Genomic DNA, 19,348 nt, shown 5'->3' on the forward strand with positions numbered 1-19,348 from the left:
TATGCATATATTTGTCTATGGTATATAAATAATGTAGGTCTCACTTGTATAAAAATACATGACACATGTATGTATAAACAGAATGAAAAAGAATGGAAGGATATATACCAAACTCTAATGGGGAGGGATGGAAAGGGTTTTTACTTTTTATTAACACTAAAAACCTCTACCATTTGAATTTTTACAACCATATATTTCTTTTGTAAGTTAAGAAACATATAAATATTGTATATGTAAGTGGTCGTTATACTGATTCTTAACGACAATCAAGAACATAATGTTAAATCAGTTCCATCAAGGTCATATGTGCACATACAGAGAGAATAAGGGATAAAGATATGTATAAAGCTTTTAAAATCTCAAAGTATTAACCTTTAAAACTAGCAACTGTCAGTTGCCAAATTAAACATCTATTTTTCTCAGCTTCACCTCCCTCAACTTCACTTCCCTATTTGAGATTTTGATATGCCTCTTTCCTAAAGAGCATGCTTTCTATTTCTAGTTCAAGTGAGAATTGCTGTGGTGAGTGAATCTGTTACTAACAGGAGTATGCTGTATCCCTCAAGCGTGCTGAAGTTGAAGAAAAAAAAGTTCACGTATCAAGGTCTTAGAACACACACCTTGAATAACTCAAATTATTTGGATATAAGGCTAAAAAATACACACATACACATATATAGATAGTATCTATTTCTGCCAACAAAGAACTTAAGAAGGAAAAGAATGAGTGAACTCTAATGAGCTTACAGAATGGACAAGAAGCTTAGTCAGAAACGCCTGCCTTCTACTTACTATTAAAAGTTTCCGCTTTGGTTGAGCTAAAAAGTCTGCTACTTGTTTTTAATTCAGTTGGAATGCAATTAGTTATACAAACCAAGGCTGAGCTGTAAATGGAAAACTATGAACTTGGGAGTCAAACTTTTACACATATTTCTGACACAGACTACCCCAGGGCATTAGAAAACCAATGCAGCAAGAGTTTCAATGTGTACATTTAATTTGTAATTAAGGAAGACAGGGAGGAAAACTATATAATGGGTAGCACTGGATTTAATGAACAAATCAAAATGAAGACATCAATGTGTGAGGCACTTTGGGAGGAAGAAAGATATTGGGAAAAGAGAGGAAAAAGGTACCATTCACACAAATGCCTTTGATCAAACAAAAGCAGAACTCAAAAGTTCTTTATAACAGATTTAGGTGAAAGATAAGAAGAGAGACCTAAGTGTCAGAGACATCAGAGAAATGGAAACTTTGATAATTCTGCAAAAGGAATCTTTGCTTTCTGTGTGACAAAAAGCAAAGTGCCCTCTTAATTTCAGCAGTCCTTATGCTCACATTATTATAATTCACTACACTACCTTTTATCTTAAAAGGAATAATAATTAAATGTGCTGGTAGACTGCAAACAAGCCTCTCCACCCCACCGTGAAACGTCAATATGATTTAAAAAAGCTACTTTTAGAAAGAAAGATGAATTATTAAAATAGATGAAAAATGAGACCATTTTTGGCCTTAAACATAATCAAAGAATGATTATCTGAAAAACTCATGTTTTCTATTAACATCATATGCTATATGAGGACTGAAATACAGTTTCAAGCAGTGGTTTGAAAAACTTGTAAGACTCTCCATGCATCTGCACAAAACAAAGGGCCATTTAAAGGTCTTACATACCTGAGCAATCCTAACTAAACCCTGAAGGAAAGAAAATACTTCTGTTACAAAACTTTGCATATAAGTAAAGGAAATATAATGACAACCAAGATTTAGAAAAGAGCTGGCGCTTATAAGATTACTTTAAGGAAAATGCAGTCATTAGTTTTTCATCGCACTTTCCAAAACAGAAATATCTATTACTCACTATACTGTCCACTGCTAGTTTGGTAAATCGGAGTTGGCACCGTTACAGTGGTGATGGCAGGTGCTGAAGTCTCCTCTTCAGACTTCTCTTCTTCAATCCTTGGCACTCCTGGTGCATCAGAAGATAAGTCATTCAAAATTTTCCTAGAAAAACAGAGAACTATATCAATTAAAACAAAAGTAACATTTACTGGCTAAATACAAAGAAGAGGAAAAGATCAGGAAACTGGCAGAAAGCTGATAGTGCTTAAGAGAGAATTTTTAAATTTTACAGTTAAAAAATTTACAATAATAAACAATAAAATTTGCAACAATAAACTAAAAATGGATCAGGGATGCACATGTCAAAACCATATGAGGAATAGGAAAAACAGATGCATTTCTCTTTAAAATGAACATAAAGAAAGACTATGATTCAAAATCCAGGTACAATTAAAGAAGAGATTAATAAAATTGACTACAGGAAAAAAATCCTTTTTTATGGCAAAGAACACCAAAAATAAAGTCAAAGACGATCAAACATACTAGGAGAAAATGTTCACATATATTACAGATAAAGGTCCAATATCCCTAACATACAAATAACTCTTGAAAACTGAGGGGAAAAAAAGACCAAAAACCTGATTTTTAACTTCGCAACTCTCAGATTGGTAAAAATAAAAAAAAGTATAACAATACAGTCTGTTAGCAAAGCTGTGAGAAAATACATGCTCTTGTATATTGCTGTTCGAAGTATAAAACTGGCACAACCCTTATGGAGGGAATTTGGGAAACCAAATGTGTTTACACAGCAATCTTACTTCTAGGAATTTACCCTTAAAATATACTTCCAACAGTACAAAATAAATATGCATAGGATTAATCATGGCAGCATCGACTGCAACTGCAAAAGACTAGAAACAATCTCCATGCTCACATATAGGAGAATGGTTGAATAAACTATGGCTCATCCAAATAATGGATATAGCATGGTACCTTTTATATACGAATGAAGGTGAAATAAGAAAATAAGAAAATATTTGTGTATCTGTTCATCTGCTCAAGAAAAAAAGTCAGAAAGGATAAACTAGATGGAGTTCAATTTGATTAGTTATCTACTGGGGGTGGGTGGGAAAGAAGTAAAAAAGGATGGGTGGAGGGACACTTCTGAGTGTGTGTGTGTGTGTATATGTACAATTCTGACTTTTGGAACCATGTTAATGTTTTACATATTCAAAGAAAGAAATTAATTATCAACAAGGATGGCGGAAGAATTCTAAAATGGAAAACAAACAAAAACAAATGAATCTTACCACATTTCAAATGAATAACATAATCACAGAAGAGGGGAAAAAAATACTAACCCAAGTACTTTTTGAAATCTTAAATTTCTAACAAACCAGCTTGAAACTTAGCCTTAACCGTCTACCAAACATTTCCCCCTTATGTAGTTATTGTAACAAATTACATCTTCATGTCTTGTGTGTTCATTAACAGATTTATAATTATTGCTTTATGCATTTGCCTTTCAAATCATGGGAGAAAAAGAGGAGTTACAAAGTAAAACTACAATAATACTGGCTTTTATATATTTATGTTTGTAATTACCTTTATTGGTACTGTAGGAAATATTCTTACAGTTGTTTTTTAAAAAAAATAATTGCCCTGATTGTATTTCTCATTTGTAAGATTTCTTACTCATTCTTTTCCACATCTGCCTGTTCCTATTTAGTAAACTTCTATTTTTACTGTAAGGATGGTTTTCTCTCTTTGCAAACAAGACACAAAACTATTTTAAACAGCTTGGAAACTGACAGCTGGTCAATACATCATGATTTGGGTATCACTGTTCTAGAACACTTGTTTTTCAACTTCAGTATATAAAAGAAGCTCTTGAAGAGCATGTTAAAACACAGATTCCTGGGTCCCCTCCCTAGAGATTCTAATTCATTAGATATGGGGTAAGGGCCTGAGAATTTGCATTTCTAACCAGATGCTGATTTACCAGTCTGGGCTGTGGACCATATTTTGAGTAGTATTGGTCTTTAGAGCAATGTTTTTCAAACTCAAGTCATAACCCCTATGTGGGCCATGAAAACAAGCATGTTGCAACCAACATAAACAATAAATAAAAAACAGCTAAGCATCACACATGATAAGGATGAGTATTGCTTTGTATTAATTTTTGCTTCAGATCCCTATATATAGGTATATACGTGTGTGTGTACATACACACCTATATATAATGAAGAAAGAGAGAACTGTAAAGATATATTCCTTATTGTGGTTTAAAAAAAGTTTAAAAGCTACTTTTCTAGACCTACAAATAAATCTACTTCTCTTCTGCACGAAGCCAGCAATCATTCTCAGTCTTTTTTTCCAGTTTTTCAAATTGTTGCTCCAGACCATCTTGGACATTCTCCGCTCAAGAAAGTTCACTTTCTCTTAAAGTGTATTCCAAATGTGGTCTGAGCAGTGGGATTAATTCCCTCCCTTAATCTAGACACTAGGTTTTTTTTTTTTTTAAACCAATGTAGCCTTACAGTGTATTGGCTTTTTTGGCAACCACATCTAATCAATGATAATTAAAAGAGCATAATTATATTTTTTAGATGAATTCTTAATCCAGAATCCTATACTTGAATAATCGATTTTATTTTAAACTCAAGCTCAGAAATTTTACAGTTATCGCCAACATTTCATCCTATTTGTTTCAATCTATTTCCCTTGGCTGCTATGATCTTTCAAGGTTCTTATTCTACCACCTATTAGGGTACTTAGCCCTTTAGTTTCTGTCATTTGCAAATCTGGTAAGCATGGCCTCTTATGTTTTCAGCTAAATTGCTGGTAAAAATAGCAAGCCAGATGAGAGCAAGTGAGAACCCTTCAAGGATTTCCTCTGGGTAAAAACTGATCACTATAAAGCTGGGCTGTTCCAATAAAAACCAGTGTGTATTATTTAATTCCCATTTCTCCAACTTCACAAAAACATCCTAAGAATTTTGTTAAAGATCTTGTTATAATCAAGACATAGAGGCTAGGTTTCAAGAGTTCATAAACCAAAAGCAAAATAATGGTATACTCCACTATGGAGGTTTGATTATAAGGGAAGATATTATCATCTTTCATAAAAGTAATGCTTTCTCTACACATGTGTGGTCTCAGGCATCTTTTATTTGATTCGTAACTGAAGTGCTATATAATGATTTTTGCTGGGATATACACTATAAGCCAATTAAAGGCAAATAAAAGATTTTTTTTCAACGTAAAACTCATATAAGGTCTACAGCTAAGATTTGCCTAGAATTTATATATAGAGAAGCCATGTAGCTTGTTTCTTAGTACAAGGTTGAATCTGCTTCAGGATCAAATATCTTATATACTAACATGAAATACATTTCGAAGTTAAAAGACAAAACTAGCTATATTTTGAAAAAACTATGAGTATAAATAAAGGTAACACATACTTAGTAACAAAGAATTTCTTAAGACCTCGAAGTCAATTTATAGGTATTTATTTAGGGTCCTTAATTTATTTGTAAGGATAGAGAAAAAGGCTAGCTTAGCAGCCAAGTGGGAAAAAAAATTTCAACATCCCTTTGAAAAACAGAAATATATATTAATAGAAATAATTCAGGCTAAAGCAGGGAAGAATAAGTTTGAAGTTCATTAGACTCTGAAGTAAGCTTATGAAGATTTGTGGAATTGCTCTTCCTGGAGATATTTAATATGGAGCCAATTTCTACGTAGTATTAGAAACAGTTTTGGTCCATCTTGGAGGCAAGGCATGGATTTACACAACTTTTGTAGCTGAACACAAAACTACAGTAAGGTGCCCCTAAAATTAGGGAACATCAGCAAAACATCACCCTGAACAACTATTAAATTAACAAGCAGCTATCATGCTAAGTACCATGGCATAAGAAATGTGTTGTGAGGTAGGTAGTGTAGCCTCAGAATTGACATATAGCTAGAAAATGCTATAACCTTATCAAATGTATTCCAATCTTTTTAACAGAAAAGCAGCAGCCAGCAAAGTCTACAAAAACAGAAGGAAAAAAAAATCAGTGTTTATCCAGGACTGTTCAGAGTAAGAAGTGCTCTTATTCTGTACAGTAAGGTTCTACTTATTTGAGAGAAGCAACTCAAGATGAAGAGAAGTATTCTGTGTGGTCCTGAATCCAGCAGCTCATTGGCCTTCCGACATCTCTTCATCTGCAACTACATAAGGGTACCTTTATTCTTCTGATTCTAAGTTCATTTAACTATTAATTTTCCATACCTGTAGGAAGGCCTCCTTGAAAGAATTTCTCTTCGTTTTTGGGAATCGGTTACACTATCCACTGACTCCTGTGAATCTTCACTTTCTGCAATAGTTGAAATCTGAAAATAAAGAAGAACTTTATCTTGATAATCAACTTTAGTTCTCATAAAACTTTTATGAATTTTAAGAAAAAGTGAAATACAAAAGGACATATATAAACCTTATATGTGATTCGGTAGAAAAAAAATCAGTTTTTATGGGAGACAACCATACCATCCCTTTCCTCTCCCCTTTACTCATCCTACAGAAGTCAGAGGACCTAAAATTTTTTCGTCAAAACCAGCCTAATCTCTTTCAGGACTTCTTGTAATCAACCCTGAATGTATCAATATTACTTGTCAGTTGTTTTCTTACAGTTGTTAGAACAAAACTACCAAGTAAAATAAAGTTTCTGACATGAAAGAAAGAATAAACGACTAAATATTTGGCCATTAAGTCTAGTGACTATACAACTATTTTCCTTTAACTACTGGGTAAATAGTTTTGAATATATTTACAATTGTACAAGTAAGATCGGTGATCCTTCTACCATGTTCCAGATGGTTGTTCCTAACAATTTTGGAAGAAGCCCTCTGCTACATATAGACACGTTTCAAAGTTGGCATTCTACAATTTTCATTAAGCAAAACTTCAAGGTAAAGGACTGTGCATTTCTGGAAAGTATCCTTGGATTGAGAAGTAATAAAGGTAAGTTGAATACAGATTTTATATGGGATAATAACAGCAACTAGCATTTATTGAGAACTTACTATGTGCCAGGTGCTATGCTAAAGCATATACATATATTACATTACTTAGTACTCACTAATACTTATAGGAACTTTACGTGCTAGATAAGTACAATTATTATGTCCACTTTACAGATGGAAGAACTGAGGCACAAAGAGTTTAAGTAACTCACCCAAGTCACAAAGCTACGAAGTAGTGGAGTCACTGTCACACTTGACATCTCAATTCTAGACATCCTTACCAGCATCAAAATCCTGTTGGTTCCAATCTCAAACCAGTTTTGTCAGAAGCAGCAACCCAGGAACGTCTTTAGACCATTTTTAGACTAGAAGTTCACTCATCTAGGCAAGCTTGTCTGTCAAATTTATACTGCCAAGTTTCTCTAGTCTAATCAGCAGGAGCCTCCTGCTCTTTCCTGAACTAGGTGAGCATCATGCTGTAAGAGTGAGAATTAGATTTAGCCAAGGCAAAAGGGTCTGTGTAGGTTAGCTCCCTGAACAAAATTTATGGCAATGGCAATAAGAATGAACATATTTAGAGGAACTTGAGAAATCAAGTATGTGGTCTGAGCCTAAGGGTTCTGGACAGCAGGTACTCATTTTCACAGAGCTTTGTGATAGACGCTCACTTTAAAATGAAATTTGCTAAATCTAGTAATGCTTTACAAAATATGTCTATAATAAAGTAATGTATGTGCCCCTCCAAACACTTTAAAGTATAAATGGTATAGTCTTATAGACCTAAAAATTAACAGGTAACACTGAATGAATCCAGAAATGACTGATAAAAAGATGGACAAGGCTGAATTTAGTCTGTGATTCTCTATAGAGTAATAATGCTATAGTTACTGCCAAAGGAGCACCCAGAACAATTTCCTACTAACCTGTAGCTGCTGTTAACTAGCCCACTCAGCATAGTCTCTGCACAGGCTTTCTCATAGATGTAGAGTGATGAGTTGTGAAACAGCCTTAGCAGAGAGTCAGAATTTCAAGGAATAACAAGAAGACTGAACTCAAAGTGGATAGTATCCTGACAAGTGTTTACCCTCATTAATGCTGCTCAGAACCTTAGTTTCTCTATTGTTCTTTCTGCCTTTTTTTGTTTAACCCTCATTCTTACAACCTTCTTTTAAGGATACATAATGACTTAGGCACACTTTCCCAAGTTGAAAGTCATTAAAACAACAATTTTAAAGCACGCTACATAAACCATCCATAGGACAATTTTGAAATGAAATACATTATCATTGCTTATTAAATATATGGCCCTTAATTTTTCCCCCAAACTCAATGGATCTATTGCTCCCAGTAAAACGAAAAGCCCCCCATTCCTCTCATCTGAAAGAATTTGTCAATTCATACAAAAGGAATTAACTTATCACTCTGTCGTGACTGCAACTTAAAAAAAAATTGAAGTATGATTGTTGTACAATATTATATAAGTTACAGGTGTACAGTACAGTGAGTCACAATTTTTAAAGGCTATATTCCACTTACAGTTATTATAAAATATTGGCAAAAAAAATATTGGCTATATTCCCTGTGTTGTACAATGTATTCTTGTAGCTTATTTTATACATAATAGTTTGTACCTCTTAGTCCCCTACTCCTACATTGCCCCTCCCCGCAGGTAACCACTAGTTTGTTCTCTGTACCTGTGAGTCTTTTTCTTTTTTGTTATATTCACTAGTTTCTTGTATTTTTAAGATTCCACATATAAGTGATATGTACTGCAACTTGTTAAATGTAAAGGGAATTCAGAACTATTCAGTACTACATAATGAATGTAACATTTCCTCTTTGGGGGAATACTATCCAGAGAGAACTTAGAATTAGGAAGTCAACTCTTATGGTCTATCTACCAAAAAGCAAAAAAAACCCAACCCCACACCCTCAAAAACAAATGAAAAAACAAGAAAATCCCAAAACCACTGAACCCACATTTCTAAGACCATTAAAAATCATGCCAAAAATCCTTTGATAATAAATAATAGTTTAATATATATGTAATAGGTTATTAAAAATACCCACATGAAAAATTATATCCCAATTTTAAGTATCACAGTCTACCATCACATTTCAACGATAGATACCCTTCCTCTGGTCCTCACCTCCTGTCACCTCTTATTAACCCCTTCCTGAGCTCCTTAAATAGGTCTTTAACCATGGCCACTTACATGTTAAAAAATTTTCAAAAAGCCAAACCACCACCTGTACATGTAAACTTTTACATCTATATTTCTCTATTTTCTCTTAGTTTGTTAAAAACCCATATATTCTGTCTATAAGGGGGGGAAAAGTCCTATTCTGATGCTATTTGAAATTTCAAAATAAAATATACAGTGACTAGAACAAAATTTTAAAAATGGTTGTATTAGATGTTTTCTCAAACTATACATGGTACCCTGGAAAGTTAAGCACTTTTCTTGGGTAGAGTTCAGACTCAGGTTTAGGTACAGTTTTTTACTCACTGGATCAAGAAGTTTAATAAAAGTCTAGAGCAATAATCTCCAAACTCTTCTGATCTGCAGATCTCCCTTATAAATTAATTATAAGATTATAAATTAATTATAAGAAAATTTTATATAAGCATATATATTTATTTACAAGTTTTACCTATATCATAAAACAAATTAATTTTTAAAGAGTTAGGATAAGTATAAATATTAAAATACATCTGTTAATTTCTTAAAGATAAATCATTTAATATTTCATAACAGTGAGAATGATGTGCTTTAATATGATTAATTAAAAATCATTTAGTATTTTATAACAGTGACTCAAAAATCTGATTCTAAGCTTGGACTTTCTGAAATGTGATTTAACATCTGCTATTGTTTAAAACAATCATTTTTCATTTTCATCTGTCAATTACACAAACTTCTGATGAGATTTACTAGTATATTTTCATCTCCCTGGCTCTTGGTCAGTTATTATATGCTAATAAAAGGTTTTGTATTTTAACAAATAAGTTCAACACCTACTGAAACTCTAGAAGACTTCTGAATAGTTTAGAAACTCTATTTCCAGTTTTGAAAGTATATAGATTTGAGTTTTTAGGTGACAAATTTACAGTTTGCATGTAAAAAAAAAAAAAAAAAGTATGGGAACATCTCCAAACTTCTATATTCAAAATACTCTGTCCACAGCACAAGTTTCTTTCAAAATGCAGTTATCCTCTCATGCATTGTTAAAATGCCACTTTCTCTCAGAAAGGACAGTTGAAAGGAATTCGTTTCTTTCAAAAATATCTGTTAGGTAACATATCCCTTGCAAGTCATCCCTTGCTTGCCATTGTTAAAAAGATCGGAAACTTTGGAATACTTGTCTTATGTAAAAAGCAAACAAGTAAACTCATCCTTACGTTAAGCAACTCAAGTACTTTGCTATATGATAATCACTGAATCTCTGTCTTGCACAAAAGATTTTTATTGCTGTTCCCATCACATCATGAAGTACTGTAAAGACTGTATCAGAAAGTTCATCTCCAACCGCTATCCCTCTTGCTCACTCTATTCAGGCCACTTCTTGCTATTCTTTGGTACATAAAGCATACTCTCACTTCTGAGCCTTTGGACTTGCTTTCATTATTTGTATGGCTTAGCCTCCTTCACTAGTTTATAGTTTCACTGCTCATCGTGTTCCCTGACCACCCTACCTAAAAAAACCACCCTTCCCTCCACATCATTCTCTATCCCTTTCTCCTGCTTTAATCATCTTCCCAGCACTTAATCGTCACCTGACACATTTTATTTTTTCATTGTCTCTCTTCGCTCAAATGTGATCTTCATGAGAATAGAGAAGTATTATTTGTTCACTGCTGTCTTTCGTATCACCTAGAACAGTGACTGGCACATAGCATGTGACAAATAAAAATTTACTGAGGAAATGAATGTATTAAAAATGCATCCAAAACTAACAAGTGAGGATGCCACTGTTAACTTCTATACATTTGTGTAACTCCCATTATTTTTGTGGGAATTCTTACATAATCTGTGAGATTTGATGTACATATATACATAAGGATAATGTTAGGGCACCAATGTCAAGCCATACATGAAATATTAGTACAGTTTAGTTTCTAATACTCTGAGATGAAAAAAGATAAACAGAAGTCTTATTCTCACATCAAGAGAAATGTACCTTGTATATTTTGGAAATGCTGTTCTAGAATACTAATATTCTCCCATCGAGAAGTTTGAGGAATCACCTCTCTCCTTGTTTGATCACTTCTTCTGATATAAACCACTCCCTACTTATTAATGCTAATCACTGTTAACCAGCTGACATTACCATTAAAGTTTAATAGCTTCTCCATGGTTTAGGGCCTTTAAAGAAAAAAATACTGTTTATGTTTCTGTTTGTAGAATTCAGGCTTTTAATTATAAGCACAGCTCACTTTGATGGAAAAATCTATTTTTGAAAAGATGAATACACATTTCTATAAAGTTAATGGTCATATAACCCCAGGTCCAAATTATTATTATTACTCTTACCACAAAATAAAGATTAAAATTAAGAATATAAGCAACAATTAGGCATCATATATTAAAACCAATGTTTGTAATCTTAGCAAATTTTGTGATAATTTTTGTGTGTTCTTTATAGAAAGATCTCCCACTGTAAGTGAAAAAGAAAAAGTAAAGGTTAATGTGGGGTCTGGAATCTAGGTCTCCTGACTAGCAGGTCAGGTTCTTTCCACTATTATCAAGAGGAAGATAAGAGCAGGGAATTAGTAATGGCATACATAGTATGAAAAACAGTTAGGAAGCATTCAATGAAATAAAAACTGAGGCACAGGATAGGAGACTACTGTTCAGTCAGTGTGGTTCCATAGAAAAATCAAATTCTCCAGTCTTTACCTGGACTATACTGTCTCCTACTCAGTAACAACAAATTCCATTCCCAATATCTTTCAGTATGGAAATGCACAGAACTTGATGATTTTATATCAAAATATTCTTTCTTTTTTCTCCACCCCCCACACCGCCCTGCCTTAAATGTCCACGCAAACCAAAGGCACAGGGACAGAATGAAGCAGAGGTGGGTTAACAGTGGCTCAATGACTCAATAGTATGATATGGCTGACAAAATGGGGTATATCCTTTGATGACACTGATAGAATGCTTCTAGGACAAAGGAGGGACTTCTCCCCTCTCCAAGTATCAATCAATCTGGCTACTAAACTCAAGGAAAACACAACAGTTCTCACCCACAAGAAGACAACAAGGATGGTGAAGAGGAATCAAAGCTATGTCATATATAAATGGCTGAAGAAAAACAGGCATTTACTTAGTCTGGACATTTTTTTTAAATGGGAAGGATGTGGAAGATGGGGAAAAGGAAGCAGCCCAATAGAAAAAGGAGTTAAATTTGCTTAACTAGTTTCTGAGAATAGAATTGGGACCACTAGATAAAAGTTTTAGAAAGATATTCTGGTTCACCACAGGGAAGAATATTTTAGCAATTACCCCCAATTATAAATCAGTTACCTCTGGAGATAGAGCATCCTTTCTCTGAAAGTGTTCAAGTAAAGCTGGACTGCCATTTGGAGGAGGAGAGAAGGATATTATATAGGGAAATTAAGCAACAGACTAAGGGCTGGGTAGGTAACAAGTTTGGCCTAGACCTAGAAGATCTCTTAAGATTTTTATTCAAACCTTGAGTTCTATGTTTATAGAGAGGGACAAAGATATAAAGAACAATTTCTCACCTTCCTTTCTAAAAATAGTTCTCTCCAAATCTAGGACCTAGGACTCACCTGAGTTCCGGAGAAAAGTCTTTTTAAGTCCTTACAGGAAGACTGTGAAGCAAAAAATATGAAATGGGAGGCTGGGGTTATGGCCTACTTGAATGAACGTTCAAGTCTTTTTTTTTCCCCAATAAGCTCATCGAAAAGATGTATACTGCCCTAGGTTCCCTACAGTTAAGTAGAGGTTTACACACCTTTATTCCCTTTGGATCCAAACCAAAGGAACAATCTTTCCAAAGAATAAGATAACATGCATGGAAAAAATCCCTGATTCTTAAAGTGCACTTTCTGAATATATCATTTCAAAGTTATATACTCTAACTTAGAATCCTAAACATAGCTGGTTTTCTCTACATTCAAATAATATCTTAGGTAAGGTTATTACTTTTTGACAAGGGTTATTTTTTCCAATTGCATGTTTAGAAAATAATTACAAAGTTATTATTTTTGTATCTTAATTTTCCCTGAGGTACATCAGCCTTATAGTCTCTCCCAACATTTCCACTTTATCCCATATACTTTATTTTTCCCATTCAATTCTTTTCCTTTTTTAGTTTAAGAAAAAGTTTTTTCTTATATGTCTGTTCTTGTGTATATATGTTCCTATACTTAAGGTGACTATACAGATGCAGCATATTCCATAATTACTGTAAAGTAAAATAAACTCTGAACTAGATATGTTCCTATTTTCATAATGAAAGGAGAAAGATATGGCTATAAACAACAGTTATGAAAGTAGATGCAGAACTTTTTATGCACATACCTGAACTGTCTGGACTTGTGGAGACTGAATAACTGATGGCTGGGCCGCCTGAATAACTCCATGGACTTGAACTGTCTGCCCATTGGGTAGCTGTACTAAAGTTACGGTGGGAGCAGATGATGTTGCATGAGCTGCTGGCATAGATACCTATGGTGTTGAACATGGAAAAAAATTACCATCAAAGATACCTCCTGGGGAGTACTCATGTTTAGTAAGAAACAACTCTTTGGCAGCAAAAGGATGACCCTCCTGCTAGGTTAAGTATTCCATTGGTGTGAAAGAAACTAATCATTACACTTAATATTCTTTTTGAAGAAAGACTACAAGTGCTTCCCATGCCCCCTACTTTTAAACTCCTCCCAAATGACAAAAACCAAAAAACTATTTTAATGTAACATCAAAATATATAACACAGACTTCCTTTGAACACTAAATACCACTTTATTTGTATAGTGCCTTACATTTTCCCACCTGCTTTCATATTCAGTTTCTCATTTTGCCCTTCGAAGAAATCAGACTGGTTAGAATAAGGGTTATCTCCATTTTAGAGGCAGAAATATGAAGTGCTCAAAGAGATTAAGTCACTTACCCAAGGTCAAGAGATATGCTAGCTTTGAAGAAACATAAGTCTTCAGAATATCATGTGTTAAATAACCCATGTTCTAAAACATAACTGTTCCCAAACTTGGGCAAAACTTAGCTACTAAATCTAGAACAAATACGTATCTTACAGTATACAGCATATTTATCTCTTGTAAACTAATTACAAGTATGCCTTTCATTAATGAGAAAGTGTTAATAGATATTATAAACTGAAAATTTCTATCCTCACCCCACCCACTGAACTGATAATAATTGATATTTCAAGGATTTATTTTCCTCTTGAAGAAATAAGGGAGCAGAACTGAAGGAATATGAGAAACCAGTTTTCTCCTGAGGCACAGAGGCGGCAAATTTAATGACTCAATACCCATGTTAGAAGGGTTCTTAAGTCATACATGTCTATCAGATGGTATTTACTGTTCCTGTGCTTGAATGCGTTTGGGGGTAGCAATTTTATTTGTTCATTTGGTAAACAGTTATTGCGGATATGTGTGTCAGAAACAATGTTAGAACTGAAACTACAGAAATGAGAAAGACATAGGTCCCTGCCCTAAACGAAATTATTAAGGCATGTGTATGAAAGAATGGGAAAAGAACACAAATAAATATAATTCAGTGAAGTAATGAGGTTTGCAAAGGGAAGAATGGACACACTGAGGAAAGCTACCCCGCCCCACCCAAGAGGAGGGGAGGCTACCAGGGAAGCATGTGAATTTGAAATAAAGAATACAAGTAAGGCACGTTATTATGATTTGCAGGGGGGAGGCACAGAATTCCAGGCAGAGGGTAGCAATGGCAAAAGCAAAGAGAAACAGCAGTGTCCGTAAATGGCAAAGAGGGATGACCAGCAGCCAGTACTACTGGAGCACATAAGTGTGTTACTATATGATGTAGGAAGTGTGGAAAGATGGAATAACGGAGGTAGGCAGAGGCCAGATGGGCTAGTCATGAAAAATCTTACATATGTTATGTTAAAGAACTTGCATTTTACCGTGAGACTGGGAAAAGCACTGAAGGGCTTTTGAACTCCTGAATATCATGGCGAGGCTTGCATTTCAGATAGATCACTTTAATTTAGTGGCAGTGTGAAAGACACTTATCTCAGAGGAAGAAAAAAGTGGAGGTGAGACCAACTGAGAAGGTCTATATATAGTAGTAAGGGTGAGATGATAAAGGCCAGAAATTAGGCATGAGTTGTGGTAGGGATGGGAATGAGAGAAGTGATTTAATGAAAATTCAGGAGGCAAACCAGAAAGGGCTTTATGAATGACTGATTGAAGGAGGTGAGACAGAAATCAAAGACGACCCACATATTTCATGTTTGGGTGAGAATTAGTAGACTATGCCATAAAGAGAGAGAACACAAGAAGCAGCTTATGGGTGGTTGGGGCAGTGGTGGAAGATGATGGAACTGATATGATATCTGAATTTGTAGAGATGTTTAGCAGGCAGTTAAATATTTGACTATGAAGCTTGGGGGAGATACCTACTGAAGGTAGAGGCTAAAACCATGAGCTTCTCCTTTGGACAGTTAGGAAGGCCTTCCTTATCAATCGTTTTTCTGGCTACTATACATCTTAGTTTTACCTTGTTTTCAAAATGTGGTCCATGGACGACCGCCATCAGAGTTATATAGGGTGCCTGTTTCTAAAGTCAGAATCTCTGATGAACCCAAGGACACTTTCGCCTACGCCAAAGTTTGAGAACCAAAACCATAATTTATTTAGAGTATCCCATCTCAATGGAAAGCTCTTCTAATATTTGAAGCAATTAGTACGTCCTCTTCTCTGAGTATTCTCTAGGGTAAACATAACAAACTCACTCAACAAATAATCCCTTTTCTACCCTAATTATTCTACATAATGGCTACTCTCATTGTAAGTTTATAAAATACAGATACACCAAAAAAGGAAAAATTGCTTATATCCCTACCACTCGGAGCTAATCACTTAATATTTCTGCTGTAGATATAGATGTTTTTAAAGATGCGTATATACACTCAATTTTCATAACACTATCACAGAATCTACTTTATCTTTCAAATCCATTCTAAATATCTCTTCATACCATTAATAGTATTCTTTAATGGTAAAGAATGGTATAATGGTAAAAATTACATAATCTGTTTAATAAATCCCAACAAATTATTGGAATTAATTAGTAATAATTAAACAATAAAATCATTAACTTAATATTATTAAATATTAAATTACTGAATATACAAAAAATTATTATTGAATATTTAGGTTTTCAAATTTGCCTATTACAAGAAAGTTATTTTACAACAAAATTGCAACGATCATCCTTTTACCCAACTCTTTACTTAAAACCATCCATAAAAATTAACATTCCCATACTCAAAACCAACATTGTTTTTTTTTCCACTTAAAAAAAAAATCTCTGTAAATTCTAAAAGTAAAATAAGGTATTTCATTATTGTTTTAGATCGACTTTCTTCCTTTACTAGTTAGGCTGAATTTGTTTTTACTGTTCATTGATCAAATCACAATGGTCTTGGACCTGACAATTTTATTATATATTTCTAGTATTAAAGACTGACAACCAAAAAATAACTGGTATCAGAATTGAGAGAAATAATGTCAAAAATGTATAATATATGTGTTAAGAACTTGGATGAGCAAGTAAAAAAACCTCTGTAATTAGGTATTAAAAAGAACAACAACAAAAAATATAAATGGGGACACTAGCTTTCCTAAAACTCAAATATCATGTCATTCCACTTATCAGTGATTATATGCAAATTGAACATGTGCATATAATTTTGTTCTTTCTTGAATTTCCAATTAAGCTTCATGACACTGATTTTGTTTTTATAGGCATCATCACACCAGCAGAGAAGAATGGGAAAGGAGATAACAGTAAGAGTTTTGGAGGCTGGAAATGGATGAATGGTAATGAACTTGGAAAACCTCAGAAGGCCAACTCATGAGGCAGAGGCAGGAACAGACTGATTTCTGCCACAAAGTCCTTAAGAGGCTCAGGATCTAAGGCACCCCAGAAGGCAGAGTGAAAGGAAAGGCTGAAAATAAGGAAGGGTGATCGAAGGTCTTTGAAAAGCAATTGGATCCCCTCTTCAACTCTCTGTGGAAGAATAACTAATCTATACCCTATGCTGACAGAAAAATGGAGGTTTATTTTCTGGATAGAAGGTTTCTTGACTGCCTAACACCAGGCACTGCTGAGGTTGGTACTAAGTCCCAGTCCTCTTCCCTCGTCTGGCTCAAAGGTCTTTACCTATAAGCAGAAGATTAGTAAAGCTTTTCTCTGCAAATGTGACCAACACTAAAGGGAGAAGAAAGACTTAAGACATAATGACACAATAAAGATGTAAAAAAAAAAGAGATAATGACAGTGGGATGCCACAATCATCCTACCGTGAAGCTCACAACTCAGATGTTAGGCCCCAAAAAGAGCCACAGAACTTCCAATACAGGCTTTTGGTTCCCTACTTTTAAATGTAGGCAGAAAACCTCGAGTTACGAAATACTCAAGGAAATCTTCTGATAGGAAAGATGGTGACCAAAACAGATAGAAGGGAGAAAAGGTACATAGAAGAAAATCTATGTGGAAAGAAAACTTAAAACTTAATATTATCAGAGGTAAGAGAAAATACTGTCTTTGTGAAACATAAAGAGGATGCTATTAAAACACAAAAGGACTATTCAGAAACAAAGGGAACTCTTGGAAACATGACAGCAGAAATTTTAAAAATCTGACAGATGGGTTGAAATGTGAAGTTGAGAAAATCTCCCAGAAAGACAGAGACAGAAAACAGGAGAGAAAAGATGAGAAAATCAGAGAAACAGTCCTATAGGTAAAATATCTAGATCACAAGAATCCTAGAGAGAAAGGAGAAAGAAAAAAAAATCATCAACCAAATAAAGAAACTGCCCAGAATTGAAGACCCGAGATTCCACTAAAAAAAAAAAAAAGCCCACTGAATACAACTGCACAATGGATGAAAACTGATACAAACCAAGGCCTTGATGATGAAATAGTGAAGCACTGCTAACAGAGAGATTTTTACAAGATAACAGAGATACAAAGCAAGAAATGGATTTAGTCTTTTCAAACAGCAACACTAGAAGTTGACTGTGGATCAATGCCTTCAAAATTTGAAAGAAAAATGATTTCTTTACCCAGTCAAACTTGCTCAAGGGACCACTGGAAACAAAAACTCCACAAGAGAAAGACAGTAGGAAGAAAGGAATTTCCAGGATGACATTATTTAGTGGACGTGGAGGACAACCAGACCAGAAAATGATGTCCCAAGAGATAGATATGTTGAAGGTTGTCACCACCAAGATCCCTGCTGGTATTATATCTTCTTTTTACCACAGGGCTGAATGTTTGGATGAGCCCATATTCTTATCTGTGCACATTTGCCTTGACCATGTGCTAATGAAGTCCTGATGCTCTTACCTTCGTTCCCACAGCTGCTTCATCTTGAGTACTTTTACTTCATCCCTAAATGTATTCTGCTTTGCCTTACACCTGAGGGCTGGAGGTGGGTCCAGGTGATCTTAGGAGAAAACACAAAGCAGCCCACCGCTTCTGACTACATTCCTGCTGGAGGTCTAGTATTTGGCCCATATTTTAGCTCAGTGTGGTAACCACCTGTGGTTAGCCCTCTATATCCCAAGGCCCACTGTTGCTCATGACTCCTCTAAGAGAGCTTTTAAACTCTTTGTGAAGCTGAAGCTCAACATACCAGAGCCTTGGCTAGGATTATTTTCTTTTGGGAGCTTTCATCTGAAAGAGGCAATGTCACATTTTCTTACCTAGCAGGTTACTGTTTGCTACTTGGTTTTTATATTAACCACCTTTCTCACTCATATATATGCCAACAATTATTAATAAAATAAAACATCTGAGAAAAAATACACAAGAACAAAAATGAGAATATAACCTTAGAATGCTTAAGACAAAGACAAAATGAAAGAATCATGAATCATATTTAAAATATACAGGGACAAAAACTATCATCCTTGAAATTTACTTGTGTGTCAATTTATTTGCTTATCCTATTTTTTAGTTTAAGCACATGTAAATTTAGCCTTTCAGATTATCTGCATTCCCATGCTCCCAAATAAATCTGTATGACATGAAAAAAAGCAGTTATCATATTAGGTTTTCTTCCTTTAAGAGACAATCTACCCATCAGTTTAAATGTAATTATTTCTGAATCATGTCACTACAAATAGTGTGTTAGTGTTTAACAATACATTTTTCTGTTATGTTACTGAATCAATACTATCATTTCTAAAATTAGGCTAATACTAATAGGAATTTTGATATTCTAAGAATGTTTCTGC

At 34.4% G+C, this 19,348-nt stretch overlaps 1 protein-coding gene across 17 annotated transcripts in view; it reads right to left on the minus strand.

Moving 5' to 3' along the window:
• CREB1 (cAMP responsive element binding protein 1) overlaps positions 1-19,348 on the minus strand; it is a 56,154-nt gene that overhangs the window by 18,346 nt on the left and 18,460 nt on the right. For 8 of the 17 annotated variants that reach the window (XR_016394023.1, XR_002643743.3, XR_016394024.1 and 5 more), the window contains 4 exons: positions 13,410-13,556; positions 12,656-12,697; positions 6,125-6,225; positions 1,865-2,007 (listed from right to left, as the gene is read on the minus strand). Coding sequence is in view for 13 of the 17 variants with exons in the window: in XM_089916447.1 (XP_089772573.1) it covers positions 1,865-2,007; positions 6,125-6,225; positions 12,656-12,697; positions 13,410-13,556 (433 nt within the window). In the remaining 4 variants the exon portion in view is untranslated. Of the gene's footprint in view, positions 1-1,864; positions 2,008-5,755; positions 6,636-6,663; positions 13,557-18,455; positions 18,556-19,348 lie in introns of those variants that run through there. The other 9 variants (XM_089916450.1, XM_089916458.1, XM_089916456.1 and 6 more) reach the window with 9 other exon arrangements.

The sequence above is a fragment of the Delphinapterus leucas genome, chromosome 8, assembly GCF_059928025.1.
Source record: "Delphinapterus leucas isolate spDelLeu-1000000601 "Yukka" chromosome 8, BTC_Dleu_Yukka2, whole genome shotgun sequence".
Lineage (NCBI taxonomy): Eukaryota > Metazoa > Chordata > Mammalia > Artiodactyla > Monodontidae > Delphinapterus > Delphinapterus leucas.